This window comes from Macrosteles quadrilineatus, unplaced genomic scaffold (genome assembly GCF_028750875.1).
Source record: "Macrosteles quadrilineatus isolate MER2022 unplaced genomic scaffold, UCM_ALF_1.0 Scaffold_7__1_contigs__length_78375512, whole genome shotgun sequence".
Lineage (NCBI taxonomy): Eukaryota > Metazoa > Arthropoda > Insecta > Hemiptera > Cicadellidae > Macrosteles > Macrosteles quadrilineatus.
In genome coordinates, this window is record NW_026542600.1 from 12,927,912 (window position 1) to 12,947,076 (window position 19,165).

The window sequence follows — 19,165 nt, forward strand, 5'->3', positions numbered from 1 at the left end:
TGAAGGTACTTAAGGTAGAGTGCGTAAAGTGTTGAGGATTAATAAATTAGAGAGGACTTTATTAGATTTAGTTACTGGATTGTTTAAAACATCTATTAACTTTTTGTTTTGTTGGATTGTACTGAACAATCTTTTGACGAGCTTTGACTGGGTAATAAATATTTAATATTATACATTTTCAAACCATCAAATATTTACCAACCAATATTTGTTTTTTAAGCTATACATTTTGGAAGAGAAAAAGTTTTTTAAGGTCCCTAGTATACTTCACAATGTTATTTCGACGATGAAGGTAACAATTGATATTTTATACCACACCTTGTGTTTAGTTTATTATTACAAACTAACATTTATGTTTTGTATTCGTCAAAAAAAGTAATTGCATTAATTAATTAAAATAGGTAGTTTAAAAATATTTTCACTGGAATCCACTTTTAAAAGTAGTATTAACTTCACCGAAGAAGTCTAACTTAATTTACATCCCAAATATAAATTTGTCAAAGAAGTGGGGATTTTGCTCAGAACGATTTGTTGGAAACGCCTTCAAGTCCCATAATGCAATAATGATACAGCGTCTGTTTTGCGTTTCTTTACATGTTGTGCTGTGCTATTTATTATTGGACCTATTTTACCTATCAGTATTATATCACATAATTAGCAGTTATTTATTCTTTTACATAGTTTTGTTATTAACACTCCCATACATAAGTGTTTGACGGGAACGGCCCAAACCCTATCTGATAGACATACCTGAGTAGTTTTGCAGGAGCTGATAGAAGGCGTGCTGACCGCTAGCGGCTTGTAAACACAGCAGCCCTAAGGCTAGGCTGCATACTGAAAATCCCATCTGGAACACACACCAAGGATGATTAGAAAGCACTAGTATTACTTGTAGAGGTTTATAGAGTCGAAGCCCCTTCCATGGAAAGTAGAGGGGGCGAGCGTCCTTGCGGATTTGTATACTGAAATGTTTGAAAGTGGTACCGTAGCAATTGTATAATAGGTGGGGAGAAGGAATTAATTAAAAAAAAATGCATTCGTTCATGCGATTTTACGTACTATTTCTCATAAACTCTCTGTTAATTGTCTTCTTGATTCACCATCCTGTACTATTTTACACAAATTGAAATACATTTTTTTGCTTGCATTTAAAAGGTGTTGCCCATACAAAGGTCAGAATACCGATTATATTTATTCAACAGTCATATAAAGTAATTTTTTCTTTCAAATCAGTCTGACTCTTAAATAAACAAATGTTTTTAAATAAGTTGAGCCCACTAAGATCCTTGAGGCTTATTTCGCATACATACTTTTCTGACATTACTACCGAAAGTATGTATTAATTTTTCAACTTTTTCCATATGTTTTATGCTTGTTTTAGTATGTTATAATTTTCGAAAATGCATTAATTTAACAAAACGCGTTTTTTGTTTATTTTTGTTTATGGTTGGTGTGGAAACCCCTGATTAAGTCCAGAACAAAGTCATCGTGTTAAGTAAAAGTTTATTCGCTTAATATGCTTTTGGTATGATTCCTACTCCTTGAACTTGAACCATATAGAAAATAATTATTAGTTACTAGAGGCATAGTTTGGTAGTATATCTTATCCTCATTATTAGATATTGTGTTGTGGCTAGGAAAAAATTCCACTGTTCTGTCATCAAAAAATTACAGGACCTTACTACCCTCTGGAGGTGGCTGACCAAAGAACTGCCTATTTGCCACCTATTCCCCTTTCTGTAAACCATTAGTCTAGTCATATCTGCGAGAACCTCACAATTGATAATTTCAGGAATCAGCCCAGAATATGGAACAGTTTTTTTACAACAATATTTTGATCCTTCGTTCGAATAGTTGTGGAGACGTTTTTTATTTAGCTGGTTGATATTATTAAACATATTTCATGTGAAGTTGGAGACTGGTGGTAAGAATTGTCCATACAAGGGAACGCGTGGCAAATGGTTTATGTCGCCAGTTCTGTAGGTAGGACCTTGGTAGTAGTTAGGACCTTGCTCTTCAGCGGTCCCAGTCCTATAATTCCCACATCAAGGTCCTGCCAAGTGCCGACGTTGAAATACTACAAGTCATGGTTCTCAGTCTTCCGTCGAGCTTTTGGAACTATTTGATGATTGTTTTGAAAATTGAAATAATACTGAATCACTTCATAAGTACAAATCGTTGAGTCTGTACATATTAGTAGGAAAACCTAGCCTCGCTATTTCGTCTGGGGTAGTTCTTTTATTTAAGGATTCATTTACATTATCTGTTTTAAAAGGATGTTTCCAATTTTTTTTTGTTTATTCTGTATTTCCCCACTTTTCAGCTGACTCATTTTAACTAGACACTTTCAATCAATTGCTTTTTGTAAATGAGAAGTTGGTGGGCTTTGAAAACATTACTATCGTTGTTTATGGTATTTTGTAAAGCAATCTTGAAATTGAAAATCTTTTCCACTTAAAATACTTTAACAAGATATATATGTTTACCTGTACAATGCACTAGATTAGTTTTCTCTTTTGACATCCTAATTAGTTCACTTATAGAATTACCTATGGTTTTAAATTTCTTATAATCCTTATTTAACATGTCTCCTCAAAATATATACGCTATCTACACGGACAAATCTACCTGATTCGACTATAATATAATATACTTAATCAAAATTGAGGATGTTTCAGTAATTACATCTGTAAAGTGGAATGAAGATATGTTCAATAAAAAGATGGCAAATAACAAGAGTTGACACGCTTTAAAATCTCCGTTATTAAAACACGACGGAAAGCATCGTTAAGACGGGAAACTTTCGTTGTAAAAGCAAATATTTACGTTTTAAAACTTCTGTTTTAAGAGGAGATAACAATGGATAATTTATTCCATAAACCCTTTAATTACGGGCTGTAGGGTCGCCGGATATGCGTTTTTCATTACTTCCTACATCAAGTCGTTAAAGCGAAATAAAACCGCCATAAACGATCCGAGATCGAGTGGGGCGAGTGGTCGAAGTCGGATGGGCAGTTAACCTCGTGTGTGCGTGTGTGTGTCCAGATCAATTCGCTGCCCGATTCCCCGTCTGGCCAAATTACCTTAGGTTGCGCAATAGCCATATGATGATGGGTTGCGAGTTAAACCACTTTCTCGGTTGAACCTGGACCATCAGATGTTCCTGTATCTGGGTCGTCGACGGAGCCCGTGGGCGCTGGGCGGACGCCCTAGGCGAGCACCGCCACCGCCCCACCGCCTACCCACATCTTCAGTTTGTCTTTTTATCACAGGCATTTGGATAAGAATTTGTATAATGTGGTGCCAGGTGATAACAGTAGTGATCGAATGCCTGAGGATAAGTTAGTCATTCAGTGTGAATCATGAGTCATAGTGGATTCACAACTGTAGTTTTTACATTATGTATGCTGTAGAATGTGTGTTATTGTTATGAATGGGTATAATTCTCCAGGATTGCTTGGGTATACTTATGGTTTACCACAAGGTGCAAATGTGGACCTTTTTTTAAGGAAACGTTTTGAAATCAAGATTTATAAAACCAGGAAAATTATACAAAAATAGCTATATATTAATAGGCTAGCATGTTTCTTTAAAACCTTTTTTCTCAGCTCGTGTGCATATCAGGGAAAATCTACGCATACTGTTAGAAAGATATTTTCCTGTAGATGTGCAGAATCCCTTTATAAATTCAGATAGGCTCAAGAATAAGCACAAAAATGAATTTGAAATTGAAAAAAAAAAATTAACATGGACCTTATGGGTTGCCATACTGGTGACGAAATAACAACAAAATATAAACAGAAAATCAAAACAAATTGAAGAAATTGCAATCAAATGTTTTACAGCGTGGGGTGAAAATAGAGAAGCCTGTGCATTAAATATTTTTGGTCGAGTTTTCGACCTCAGGATGACCGCTAGTATACAATTAAATTCGGGTTAAGTACTGGAATCATCAATGTGTATCAATGTAGCATTCCTAATTTTGCATACCTTTTATTGGATGGGATTCGCCAAAACAGAAAAAATACGCATTTGAGAAACAAATTCCTGTTGTTTCCTAAATAAAAACATTTAAGGAAGTCTCAGAATATCTGTATCACGGCAATTACACGTATAAACCATTGGCGTTTGGCGAAAACTTAACCCAGGGCCTTCAAGATAGCAGTCCTGCGCTATAACCACCTATTCCCCCTAGTATGCTAGGCTCTAACCCGGGGTCATTTTTACCAGTACTTCAGGCTAGACCTAGGGGTTACATCATTATCACTTAGATAGAATCAATTAGCAATTGGCTGTATTTTAACCCAGGACCTAAAGCATTGCAGTCCCGCGCTCTCTCACTAGACAAGAAATTAATTGTTAGCTTAGTATTGTAAGATACTCAATACTATAAAACACTTGAAAAACGTCAACAACCTTCTTATCTTAAATCGTTGTCACACCTCCCTAGACTAAACACCCGGCAACACATTACCATTGTAAGATCCTCTAAGCCTGTGATATGCCCACCTAAATTACGTTAACAGCTATTTAGACCCTAATTACATTTGAAACGATAGAGAGGAGGAAATGGCACTTTGGTAAAACAAGAAATATAAAATGCCTCTATTACGGGACATCTTCTCGTATCGCCGGGACCGGTTCTCAGTGAATAATGCTGTAAACATCTAGTTGCAATGGTCGACGTATTCGCTGTACTTCCTTATGGTCAGTTGCGCAACTAGGATGGCTTCAAGACTACAAAGTCAAAAACCGGGTTGAAATAGTTACATAAGGTGACGCTATGGCTCTTGGTGCTCTAGGGTAAAGCAACATAAAGGGGTTGGTGTAGAATTGTTTATTTGTGAATTTTGATATTGGTATTTGCAGTTTGAATGGAATGTAGTATAATCTTTTGTTTCTCATAGGATGGTAGAATGAACGGGGGTTGACGATGAATCTAGGTAGCTGTATGAGGATATAGGTGACTTTATCATGCGTGTCATAGAATCATGAATCATGAATCATTCTACTGGCAGATGTCTGAATGCCGAAGTGTCTATTGTAGCAAAATTATTATACAGTATAATTATTATTTTCCTGTTTTACATCTTATGTCAACTTTTCCTACACTTTTCTCAGTAAGAATGCCACTTGAATTATGCTGTATAAATATAGTCCGGGATACTTTGCCTCTGATTTAGTTTTTTTTATACGCTTAATGTTTTTAGCTTCACCAGGTATTTTAGTAATTCGTCTCTCTAGTTGGTCATTTGGACATATCTCGTTTCAATTAAAGTCAATGAGTGAATACATACGCGAAAGAAATACTACGATACACATGATGCAGTGACACATAACCCATGCAAATGGGTCTGGTTCGCCTAGTTAGCCGTTAGCCAAACCACAATAGCCATTGGCCAACCTTGGAAACACAATGGTTGTCTGGCCAGAAGGACTAGTATTGTATTTGTGGTCCAGGTAAGGTGATACTAACTGAAAATCGATATAGTCTCCTTATATTACAACGGTTCATTCGTTCTACCCGTTATTCTATAGCACATGTCACCGGTACACATGTATTTGTCGTTTCGGTATGCATAATATATGGGTTGTTTAAATTGCACAATGTTTTGTATGAGTTGCAGTGGAATTAGGGTATTGTTGGTAAAAGCAATTACTTTAGGTATTGGGAGTGGAATCATCGTATTACATGTGAAGCTGTTTTTATGCGCGTCAATAAGTATTAAGTAGAGTTGAAGGAGTTAGAATCTGTCTTTCTTCGTTGGGGAATTTTATAACATGTGCTATCGTTGGCCATGATACTGGGTGAATGGAAATAGTTTATGTTTTTAGTGAGTGTGTGTGGCTGTGTTTAGTCACATGTTGTATAGTTTATGTAATTAAAAACCTTTTAACGTGATAACAAATAAGAGAAAAAAACACTGAAGATATCTTCTAAACAAATCAATGAAGTTATAAAGACGTTTTATTGATATTAATCTAAATCGTATAGTGAATAAAATTAATATTTTTAGTAATCTCAGCTATATTTAGCTGAATGGTTTTACCAATTTAACATACGTATTTAAAACGTAAACGTAAAGTAATCATGAATTAAATTTCAAAATTTTTAACAACATTTAGGTAATTAAAATCATACTTAAGGTCCACTTATTGGAATATTTTCCAAACTATAAAATTCCTCTAGAAATACAAATATCTCAATGATAGGTCACATTTTAACACAATGAATTACTAAGTAATAAAACTATTCAAATGGTTAAAAAAAACAATCAAACAAAGTTCAAAGTTGTTGAACTTAAAGGATAAAATCCATTAAGATAGTTTTATTACTGGGCAAAACTAGAAAAAAATTATTTAATATTTTTGAAAAGCCAGGTTTTTATTCGTAAAATTAAAATTGTAATAAATTTGGTGAAAAGGGAAATTCAAACAATAAAACAATACGTATACATTAATATTTTACACCTAATAATGATAGCCTATTTGAACAGGACTACTATAGTACGTATTACATAAAGCCATTTTTTAAACGATTCTAAGAAAGGTTCGCACCCAGATAGAAGGGTGCAAGGTTCGAATCTATCTGATTATGTTTGACATTTCGACAGTGACGTGATAAAATCATTCGAATAGTCGATCACAAATACATCGCTTGCAGATTGAATTATTCATTCATCGGTAATTTAGGAAAGCCGCTTTCTTGTAACGAAATGTGGGAAAGTTAATTTTTGGTTTTGCCCCACCGTGATGCCGTGCGACGTGAGCAGATTCCATCCAAGTTTTAAACTATCCCACCAACTTTCTGTCGAAGAATTCCTATTTAATTTATTCTTTCCAGAAGTTTGTTCGAGTTATAAAAGCTTTTAATCCGAAATTAAATCACAAGTTTTGTTCTGCTTCGGGCTGTGAAATGTGGAAACTGGGTTTGGTTTAGTGTAAGTGTGAATACATTGTGGATTGTTGTTTGGATTTAAAATGATCGAAGTACAGTTAATTTCTAAGCTAATGCTAAGAATTGTAACCTTTCTTTTAACCTGTCTCTTTATTGTGTAACATTATCGGTTCTTGAAACCAGCATTTTTTGCCCGACTTATATATTTAAGTATTCCATTCATCCTCTATCTTATAGTTTACGTAAGGGTCACACTACTAGTAAATAAAATAGAAAAACGGTAAAATTAATCCAGTCCTTGACTGTCTTAAATACATTAATTATTGTTAGTGGCATCCAGAAAAAGTAACCTGGAAGAGTTTATAAATTAGGACTAAAACTATTTATCCTTTAGACATCGACAATTTTTGAACTCGTTAGGTACAATTTACGCTTTCATTTACATACGTATTTGAAAGAGTTAGTAACTTTTATCCTCTTAAAATTAAAAGTTTTCGTTTATAAATCACATTGAACTCAATAAGCTAAGCAGAAGCACCATCACCCTATGTTTTGTGAGTGTATTCATAAAGCCTTTGTGGAAATTCAGTATACACGAATCTATGGATCTACATATTTGTGGGACTAATTAAAAATAGGGTTTACATATTTTTCGTTATGAATTTTCATCACTTTTTTCATTCAAATCTGTGAAGTTTAACACTCACTCAATACACTGAAAATTCTATTGTAAAACTAATCTTGGAATCGGTAAATTGACAGAAAACTCTTTCAGGCATCTAAATTTTTAGGTAAATCTTACTTAAACCAGTATAGTTTACCATTGTGTGAACTGAAAGTTGTAATCCAAACCCAATCTGGAAACGACTTGAATCAATGAAATCAAACAATCGCACAACAATCGAGTGAAACCTGTTCGATTCCGATAGTCCCAGAGATGGAGTTAATTGTTGCCTCAGCTGTTCGTGAGTTTGTGCTTCCCGGCTTTCCTTTCGCCGCACCTGACCAGCAGCCAGTGACCGGTGACCACTAGAGGCCCGGGGCGATCACGCCGTCCAGGACTTTGGTCTGCCATCTGGCTCCGGAGGATCTGACCGATCCTTTCCCCGGCTGCTGCTACCGACGCCAAGTCAACAAAATGTCATCTGTAGCACGTGAACTTGACCAATTCAAGGACAACTGATGAATTTGGTCAATTTTCACAATGACTTAGTTCTAATAGAATATTAAAGTTAGTTTGTTAAAGAAAGAAAAGGGTAGCTAAATTTCACAAATTACGCTAAAATGCCAGTTGTTTCTGGCCTATATGCTGCTGAGCTGTCTGCTAATTTAATACTCGTAGAAAATGAAAAAAGTTGTTTTCACTCAAAATGAGTTCTAATTTACCCTAACATAACATTGAAGTTAACATGCAAAAAACGTAAAATGAGGAAATCTGATGTAAACGAATACGATTCCGCACACTCAGTTGCTTCTGAACCGTCTTTGGCTCGAAAATATGACTATCAAGTCACAATATGGGTGTAACGGAGCATGACTTGATGACGGGTTGATTGTCAAGCACTTTTGACTTGAAACGGGTAGTTCATGTGTAACTGAGTGGTTATAGTTATAGACTGGTAGTAAAAGGGCTCCAATCCGATCCTGGAAAAATCGAAAAGTACGAGACTGGACTCATTGGTCTTTGCTTTAAATGAAATGAAATGAAAATGATTTATTTAAACAGGCAAAGTAATGGTCATGGCGAATGAAACAGCTGGTCTTAGTTGTGTCAAAGCTCAACAGATTTTCTCCATCTTGCATTAAAATACGTGCTTATGTAGCGCTGCAGTCTCAGTAATAAAGAGTGGGAATATATGGATGATAGGCTGATCATTACACGCTTATGATATTTCTACTGGTCGTAGAAATATGAGGACACTGTGTATCAGTAATCTCTGTATAGCCATATGCTAAAAGACTACATTTCCACGTTACGACTTCGGAAAAACGTCAATATATAGTAGTCAAATGTTTTTTCTTAAAGATACGAGAAAACTCGGATGGAACTGACACTTGGGTACTGGAATCCAATTGATTTCGGATACAACTTTTTGAATATAGTGTAATTGTTCATCACACATATTTGCAAAGGTGTATTTAAATGAATTAAGTGATGTATGGGATCTAGTACGACCTAAAGATCTTATAATGTTCCTTTCAAAAGTTTGAGGACATGTTTACACCGTGACAGAATATTTTGAATCCGAGTTTACACATCTTAAGCCACTGGATAGTGTTGACACATCACTCTATAATCTGCACAACAGCACGAATCAATTTTCAACAAAAATATCGCAAAGTGCAAAAAACATATATATATATATATATATAACCAAAATTCCTTATATAACCTTACGGAATTTAGAGAAACTAATTCGAGTGCACCAAGAACAAGACCTTTCGCAACAATCAAAACGTTAATTAACCGGACGAGTTTTCTCCCAAACAAATGAGATTTATCGATACAGGAACCGTCTTGCAGGTGTGTCGCTGTCGACTTCTGGAGAGGTTGATCTATCGGGTCACTCGCAGATCTTGATATGCAAATGGAAGCAGTATTTATATCCTTGCTCGCATCTACTGCCCCATTAGATGATACTGTCGGTGGCACTTTAGCCGCGGATCCAATTCGGCATTCCCCCCAGCTCGTCCTAGTTTCCCTTTCATCTAATTATGCTCTGGGAAAGACGATAATTGATGTTTTAGAGTTTAGAGTTCCATTGGAAAGTGGAGGAAAGGTCTTTCGGATATGGTGCAGTCAATGGTGTAACCAGTGAGCAAAGAATTTTGTGTTCGTTGTAACCTAAAAACGTGTTCAATTTCAGCAATATGAAACAACTGTAATTGAATTAAAACCCATCGGAGCAGTCTGGCAGTAAAAATGGTAACGTATGCGTTTGACTGTGAAAATTGTGAGTTTTTATTAATGTGGCAAAGAATCATACCAGGCCCAATCTACTAATTCTGCCCCCCGCGCTCTTGTCTAACTATTCTTTTCAGTATTGTAACATATTACATTTGAGTTTTATATCAATACTGTACTAATGATTAAAGAATCGAATCTAATTCTTACATTAGGCGAATCAGACATTTTGTTTATGGATTTAACAAAATTTAACGGTTAAACCAAATGGGGAACTGTAACGTTTTTACTACAATTTTATTTTAAAGTTAGATACTTAGCTATTCTACGCAGAGCCCTTGGCCTAACTAAGGATAAAACCACTTGCAAACCACTATCAGCGAGGACGCGGGTTCGGTTCCAGAGTTGACCGCAAAACCCTACTTCATCTGACTATGGTCTATAACGGATGACAATCATGACGAAAACAATTGCTCTCCTCTTGTTCCTCGGTAGGTAGATTATTATTTCACGTGAAAAGTATTATGCGGGTTACATTTCAATATTATTATTTTTCGAACTTTTGTGTGGATTATCAATTAATTTATTTTTAGGAGATTTGACACTTCAGTTCTTTTAATATTACGAGAAGCAATCTCCTCCTGCTATGCCGATATCGGAAGATTTTATTAATCTCTATTTTATGTACATTTACGTTTACTTTTGAGTGCAAAGATGTCAACTACATATGTCCTTTTTTATTTCTTTCCATCGAGGGGTATTCTTGGACAATTTGATATTTGGATGTACTTTGATATTTTTGTCATCAAGTTTGGCCTGATAGGTTTTCTAAGCTCCTTTTTTATACCTCTGTTGCTGCAAATCTCCATGCCGAGCGAATGAACAATTGGCAAATTGAATTTGGTCAAATACGTAACTAAAGGAATTTTATACTCTATACTACTTATGTTGAATTTTTATTTCATAAGTTGGCTTTATAAATTTAAATTAACTTTATTAATTTTGAACTTAATTAATTGGTTCATTAAGTTGGCTATAGTTTTCTGTCACGAGGGACGCACGAAATCGTTGTTCTTTACAATGAAAATTTTCAAATTCAACATCAATTGAGAGTTGTTTATTTATTATCCTTGGATGATATGTGATATCGATAGAGGTCGTAGTAATATTATGAAACAACAAAAGTAAGCTCTACTTGGTTTTAGTTTTTACCAGAAATCTGATACTTTTTCTACTGAAGATCCTATTGTTATTCCTCGTATTGTGACAGCAGTTATTAATGCTATGAAGTTCTTAGAATTTTCATGAAATTTGTCAAGAAATTTTCTCTGAATTGGTTTACATAGAGAGTGAGTGTAGACTATGCAATGTAATTGGTCCAGCATACGATCTAGAGAAAGCGACCCTCTCTCTAGCAGAACACCATAAATTGTGGCTCTTAACCATAAGCCATCAAAGTGTCATAGGGATAGAGGTTATGTCAACTTCCGTTGTGATTTCTTTCCATTATTGGTGGTTTGGTTAATTCAAATCCATTAAACTGATTGTAAATTCAAATAAGGCTCATAAGATGAAAACTAAGGAAATGTATACCTAAGTAAGTTATTTTGGGTTGTACTGCTTTGTAGGGATAAAACTAAATGTTTTAGTATACGAAATTTTGGACCTTGTTATATACTCATACCACCGATAAGCTATTAAGTTCTTGGTATTCATAATTACTTGATCACGACTATTTGAAGATCTAACCTGTAAACTAATAGCGTCAATAGCTCGAAGTAATGAAATTCATCAATTTATGCATTTTTGTTATTGCTTTTTGTAAAATACAAACCTATGTTGTTACATATGAAAAAAAACACTTTTAATCTTTATACGTCAAGCAAAACAGCTGTTTTCTTTCGAGTGGTCGTATTACATTTTTTACTATATCGACCATACTGTGTTCCATTCACTTAACGTAAACATACAATGCTACTAAACGCTACTAAATGTTCTTTTCGTAAAATAACACACTCAATGCTACCACAGAGATTCAGGTCTACTCCTTTAACCTATGAAGATACTAAACACTTGTCCGCGTACAACAACGTTCTCTTGCTACAAAACATCTTGCCGAACCATTAACACGCTACTAGTAACTCAACGCTTCCAACTGTTATTGTACCATTACACTTCTAAACGCTACTAAACACTTTTCAGTGTACCAATCAATTTCAACTCAGGCCTCAGAATTCCAACATCTATCGTTAGTGACTCGCCACTTAAACGGCGTCTAATAGCCGGTCACCATTCTGCGATAACTGTAGACATAACGATTATCCGACACTCGCTGAACCGGTCACCAACTTGACGAATAATTCATAGAGACAGAATAAACAGAAGGAGCTGAGAAGCGGAACTGACAACCGGGTTTGCCACTTGTCGCAATAAGTAAACCGCGCGGTCTCCTACTATGGTCAACTTATAGAAATTCCCACTAATTGACCCTTTCGCTGGAATCGTTCACAATGTTATTGGGTTTTTGTCGCAGGTTGCACAAATCGTGGTCTACTTTCAATATGCTTGACCAGTCGCGGCAGATTCTTGAGGAATCCTTTCTCTTCCTGACTACGTTTGGGGTTATTTCCACGTGAATTAGGTTAATGTGTGATTGGGTGTTATTTGGGGGAGTGGTACTTCTAGTGAGAATGTGTGGTTTCTGTTAAAGAGGGTAGAGTTCAAATCCCGTCAATCACTAATGGAAATATGCTATTGTATGTGGGAGTGGCGTTGTCCTGTGATGCAACAAATATAACACTCCGTCGATATTAAGGCCTACCACAGAAAAGAATGCGTTCTTAGATAGTTTCTTAGGCTAGATGAACTATATCCGTATCGATCTTCCTTTACGAATTTACAAAACTATACACAATAAATTGTTACTGTGCTGAAACCAATTTTCGAGGTTCATGTCACGAATCATCCATAAATTGACTGTTCTCCGTATGTTTCTAGCCACAGCCACCTGAGGTGGCTATGTTCTAGCTTAACAACCCAATTTTTGTTCTTGAAAATTAAAAACAATCTGAAACGTTTTTTCTGTTGTTTAGAAACATTAAATCCCTCTAACAAAAATATTCCATTCCAGAGGTCAAAGTTGGTTAAGTTTACAACAAACATATTCTCACTTTATTCCCTACATAGTCTCACAAAAAATCTAACTTGATCAGTAAAAAAATAATTTTGTAGGGAAAAATATCTTATAACGAGAAATGAATGTCATTCCTTCAGCAATAAAACGATCCTATAACGATGAATACATTGTATACATGCATAATGTAAAGTATCCTAAAATGAGAATTACATTTGACTCAGCTACTAAAAAGACCCAGACCGAGGTTAAATGCCCACCAAAACATATCATACTAGAAATATAATTTACCCCACCGAAAAAAATCTACTTCCCTCCCAATAGTAATTAAAACTTTTATATGAACAAATCTATTCTTATTAAAATAAAGATATCACATATATACATGTAGAAATTAATTTTATCCAGTTAGCAATAAATTTCACATTTCGGGATCGCGAGGCGGTGGCAAAGGTGGAGGAGGATTATCGCATTCTGCTGATGTAATTTGACAGTTTTTCTCCGCACAAGGTTGGCCTCGGACCCGCTTGCCTCACGGAGCGTGTTTCCTCTTATGCGTATGTAGAAACGGGTCACGGACAAGACGTCGATCCACTTTTTATTTCTGTTTTAATTAAGAGGCACCGATGCCGCTGGCAAATCAGAAGGCCGTCCTGTGAATGAGATTCCCATGGCGTGAAGTCGTCAAATTGTTAATGGTAGACGTGAAGAATTTCTAGAGTTTTACGAATCAGGGAGATTACAGTTTAGGTGATGCAGTGACGGATTCACCTGTACTAATGGTTCGTGTAAGTGTCTACGTCAATTGAATTTGTTCTGTAGAAGAATTGTGAATGCTTCAAGGAAAGCATGCCAAATATATAAATCTTTGTGGATATAATGGGATTCGAACCCATCGCCCTTCACACCGAAGTCCACTATCTAGATTAAACTAGTTTGAAGTAAACATATTTTTTGTCAACTACTATTCACTCCGAAATATTAGATTACCGTAGATAGATAGGTAAGATAGGTAGTTGGAAATAAAGATATTGCTCCTTTTTACATGTATTTAGACTTTTACGGAAAAGACGGTTTCAAGGTAGCTGAACAATGTGACTCAATTTTAACATGCTAATCGAAAAAGTATGTAAATTTTTATTGTTGTATACATGTATAGTTATTGATTTTTTTGAAAACGCATCGACGATTAAAAAGTAGAATCATATTCGAAAATAGTACGAGTTTGGATGATAAGGATAGTTTTGTATTTCAATAACGACAGTTGATTTTCAAATGATTTTCAATTACAATTAATTGTATTATAATGCGTTGCATAAGTGAATCTTGATCATATCGAACAGTCCACCATACGAAATTATCATAAAACTCATTCAAAAATCATTACCAAGGGCTTATTTCTGTTTGACATGTTCTTGATTTGCCGGTTATGAATCATATAATCATAGCTTATTGTTATGATCAGCTGATTCTACTATACTTTTGAATGCAGGCCATCGAAATTTATCTGCATTCATAATTTCTTTTTTCTTGCCTATTATTCATTGAAGAACAGTAAATATCGAAATGGCTTTGTATAATTAATTGTTTAGTTGAATAACTTGCCTGACGGTTTCGTGTTATGTACTAGTAACTTACGTATGACCATTTGAACATCTGGCAACTTACCTGTAACAAAAATAAACAGTTATTAGACTATAAAAGTTAAAACAATAATTAAATCTGTCATACAAGTATAAACACCATTTATCTACCAACATTACCAATAAAATTGCGTTAGCTCAAACAAGTTTAGGATAAGAAATAAAAACTTAATGCTAAAAATGTAACGGAATAATTGAAACATTATAGCAAAGTCCTAATGTTGTAAAAGAAAATATCTAACCACGTTAAGAAGTATGTTACAGTTCGTGAAGGAACAAAATAATGTGTCTCATATTATTGTTTAACTGTTAGTTTTTTCCATGTTTCGCAACAAGGTGAGGATGCAGGCGAGAATGGTGTTCTTCAAATATTTTTTTCAAAGTTATACATCCACCATGGATTATAGGGACATACATCTACTGTACTACTCATTTTATGAAATGATGTTGGGTTTAAATGCATCAGCTGTTTGGAAGAATAAAATAAATTACTTTTCGAAACGTAAACAGAGAAATTATGTAAAAAGTGCAAACGTAAACCATGTCTCACGGATATTAGAACAGAAATGGTGTCGATCAAAAAACATAAACAAATGACGTCACTGGACAGAATAACAGGTTTGGACGTTTTTTGACAATTTGAAAAGTAATACAAAGATTTTGACTTTCAGGCCAGTAACGTCATTCGTTCCTGTTCTAATATTCGTGCCACGTATGTGTAGTACTTTTGGCGCAGCCTGATAAACAGACACCACCTCTTCTTTATAATATTATACATAGTCCAATATAAGTTACTTTTTCTTATTCAGCTACATACTTCTCACGGGGGTTTGTATTTGCACTAACTAATCCTACACGTGTAGACTGTATTTGTAAAAAAGACTTAAAAGAAACTATGGAACGCGTTCTCAACAGTATTTTCATTAGAGACTCGCGAAAAAAAACTATACGCAGACATTTTTTGGCACGTTAGGCTTATTGAAGTAGGTAAAATTAGGAGAATTTATAGTCTAGTCATATTTGGGACTAGTTGGCTCAAAAGTCTCCAAAGTCATTGAACATCTTGTATGGACTGCTCACTTGATCGGAAGAAAGAGTACAACCTCGGCCGGTGGAAGGCAATTAAGAGAGGATCCAAAAGGCAACGCCCCAGTGGAAAGTTCAGGTTCAAGATTGCCGGGTATTGTCCCGAGATCTCCTTGGACTTGACTCCATGGTCGGGGCTCCGCCCTTCGGCATACCGAGCCGGTCGTCACGACACATCCCGACGTCGCATCATCAGGAAGTCGTGGAGATATGGCTCAGCCTCGCATTCTTTTCGGGGCAGTGCCTTAGTTGCGCGTTTTTCGAATCACTGCCTTAGGGGCGAGTTATTTTCGAAGCACTGCATTAAGGGTGAGTTATTTTAGAAACAGTGATTTTTGAAGTAATACATTTTGGAGCGATGCCGCGCACTATTGGAGATTTGGTTCGGAGTTCACGAGTTGTGCCATTTTTGAATCGGTTTGCTTAAAAATCATTCAGTAGTTATGACAGTAAAAAATACGAGAAGTTTTGCTTGTGCAAACGGGTTAAGGGTACAGAAGAGAGTAATGCTTTTTGTTGGATTTAATAGGTATAATTTTACTCATATGGTCAAAGTGATCTTCTCTGATTCTCTTTGGTTTCGGAAATTAAATTTTCATCAATATTGTACAAGAAACGTGTAAAACCATTAGTCAACCAGACAGCTACGCGACGGACTTCGGGTCCTGAACAATGGCACCTTAAGGCACAGCTATACTATATCTCGAGACCATATCCCAGTGCCGCATATAACCTTTATCATATTTTTCATTTTTGTGCTGTTCCGGCTCAGTGTTTATTTTTTGCAGTTTCTTCCACCCATAAAATATAAAAAAAACTCATTGGTATGACAAGTGCAAAGCTTATGAGGGCAAGCAAAATAAAAAATTACAAAAATTGCCACAACACCAAACACTCTGCTCGCAGCTATCTAACAGTTCCACAACAACGACGATGATAACAACAACAACATAATAATTATAATTTAATCCGATGAAACCTTCCACATACTGAACGCGAGTCAAAGTCAAACCAGTTTCAACAAATCCAATGCCAGACTGATTGCATCCCGAAGGAATTAGCGAAGTATGGTGTAACACGAAACATATGGCGTGTGAAATTGGAGTAGCGTTTACATAATGGGGGAATATGCGGTGCGTCATGTTTACGAAATGCCGGTTCAAGGTTGGTAATCTGGAACAGGTGACCAACTGGGGCTGGACCGGGCTGGCGGAGTAGTGGACTTGGACTAGTGGGCAGTCTACAGCCAGTGAACCAGATAGTTGCGTCATGTTGCTACAAATCATCGTCTAGAAATAGAATTAGACCAGGGCTATGGCCTGTCTATATTTGGTTCAAGTTCAGTTGTGTCTACGAGCGTAACCAATGGCTGTCGGACGCTGGAAACTCAAAGATGGCGGAAATGCAGGATGCAGTGGATGGATTGATTTTTGAAATGGAAATTTGATGAAAATGGATTTAATGCAGTAAAGTAGTTTCGTTTAGCAGTGGGTGCTTATGTAACCGAACGTTGGTCAAATTGACTGATAAAACGAGATTATGGAGTAGTTTTGGGTGCATTGATTTAATCGAAATTTGGTGAAAATGGATAAGAAATTTGAAAAAAAATTCAGAACAGTAGTTTAGTGGCTGCGCTAATGATTTAGAGCCGGATGTTGGTCAAAAATGGGCAAAAAACCACGAAAAACACGAGATTAGGGTATGCAGTAGTTTTTGTTTGCATTGATTCTGTAAACAAAATCTGGTACGGTATACAGTAGATGTATTGATTTTTTCAGTTAAAACTCGGTGTAGTTGGATTAGGAAAACACATATACAGTAGGTTTTGATTTTTTAGTGGATGAAAAAAATATGTTTCTCTGTTTGTTTATAGCTAATAACATTACATTTAGTTCCTGATGTATTTTTCGCAATACATTCGTTGCAAGTTTTGATAGTTTGAAAACTGTTGAGCCATTTCACATTTAACCTATGAACATTGCCAATGAAGGTAGCTTTTTGTTCACTGAAAAGAATATAATCCTCCAACTCCATTATTGTGACCCGAGGCACTGCTAAAGCTAACCCTTGCTTTGTTGTTGGTGTTACAGCGGATATTAAAAAGATACATTAAGCTAGTTATAACGGTTACTTTCCTCATTATTTTTTTTTTAAGTATCCGATAAATAATATGGAATGCGACTGCTATTTGTGATGGTTATTTTTCAAGCCTTCTAGTGCAATATTTTCCAATAGATAAATATTGGTAAGCATAGTTTTGAAAAATCTTTCACCCTTTTTCATATTTTTGAAAGTTTAAATACCAATATTCACTGTTTGAGTTCAGCATGTTTTTATTAAATATGCATGGTATTCTTATTGAAAATAAATTCATTGATGTTTAGTCCTTGTTTATGGATGTCTCTCTAAAATCTGTGTAGGTTTATTTATTTAAGTTTAGAAAGCTAACTAATGCAGTATATTTTGTGTTTATTCATAGTGGATTTCTCAGTAAGCCAGTGGTGTTACATTAGGTGAAGTTTTCACTTTTTAATACATGAAATCTCAACATAACCAGTAGGAATCTGCTTTTCCTGGAAGTTAGTTGTGGCCAAGATATTTTAAATTTATGCCTTTATAGCAATACTGTATATACTTCTTGAAATAGTAAATTAAAGAAAACAAAATGTTTCAGAGTCTACACACTAGACTAAAACACTTTGGAGGAATCTCGTTTCAAAGTTTATTAACTGTCAAAACACTCACAATCCTATTCAAACAAAAAACAAATATATACATAATAAAATGCACTTGAGTTTACCGAATTGAAAGTAGGTTAAACCGCATTCCGAGTGTCCGAATATCGTAGATTCTGACACCAATCATCAAGGTTAAACACCTTTTAGCAACCAGCGATTAAATCACCGGTGATGTGGGAGTCTGTACCAGATCTACTTTTACTAATCTGGTGCGATCCGAGGGGGTAATGGTAACAAACAATCGCCTGTCCGAAGACCAATCGCCTGTTTAGGTCAGGGGAACCAGCCTTTCACATCTCCTTGGAACCGAGCCACTGGCCATTTTATTTCTCGGTTTTTAATTAATTCATATAAATGAAACGCCACGAATACTTGTGCCTGATTAGAGTGCGGTTAGTTTATCCTTATTAGGCTTAGGAGATGTGGGTTTTTTAGTTTAATTTATTAGATCCACTTATTGAAATTAAATGTGGTTAACAGTATGGATTTACAAGTTTAACCGTATAAAAAATCAATAAACAAATACTTTAATTTTAATAAATTTTACATTTTTTTGTCCTAGGACGCTAGGGTAGTTTTTCGAGCCTGGGATTGTTTTTCACACTTCAGGCTAGACCTAAGGGTTGCGACATTATCACGTAGATAAAATCCATTGGTGACTTGGCGGGGATCGAACCCGGGACCTCAGGAACTGAAGTCCCGCGCTCTAACCACTACGCCAGCTCGCTCTTCCCAGCTCGGTCCCCAATAAATTTTACACTA

The 19,165-nt window shown here is 35.6% G+C and overlaps 1 protein-coding gene across 1 annotated transcript in view; it reads right to left on the reverse strand.

Annotated features, from left to right (window-relative positions):
* Positions 1-19,165, reverse strand: part of LOC128998156 (peroxidase-like) — a 193,567-nt gene that overhangs the window by 18,977 nt on the left and 155,425 nt on the right. Inside the window, exon 3 of the mRNA XM_054424165.1 lies at positions 751-847. Coding sequence (XP_054280140.1) covers positions 751-847 — 97 coding nt within the window. The remainder of the gene's footprint in view (positions 1-750; positions 848-19,165) is intronic.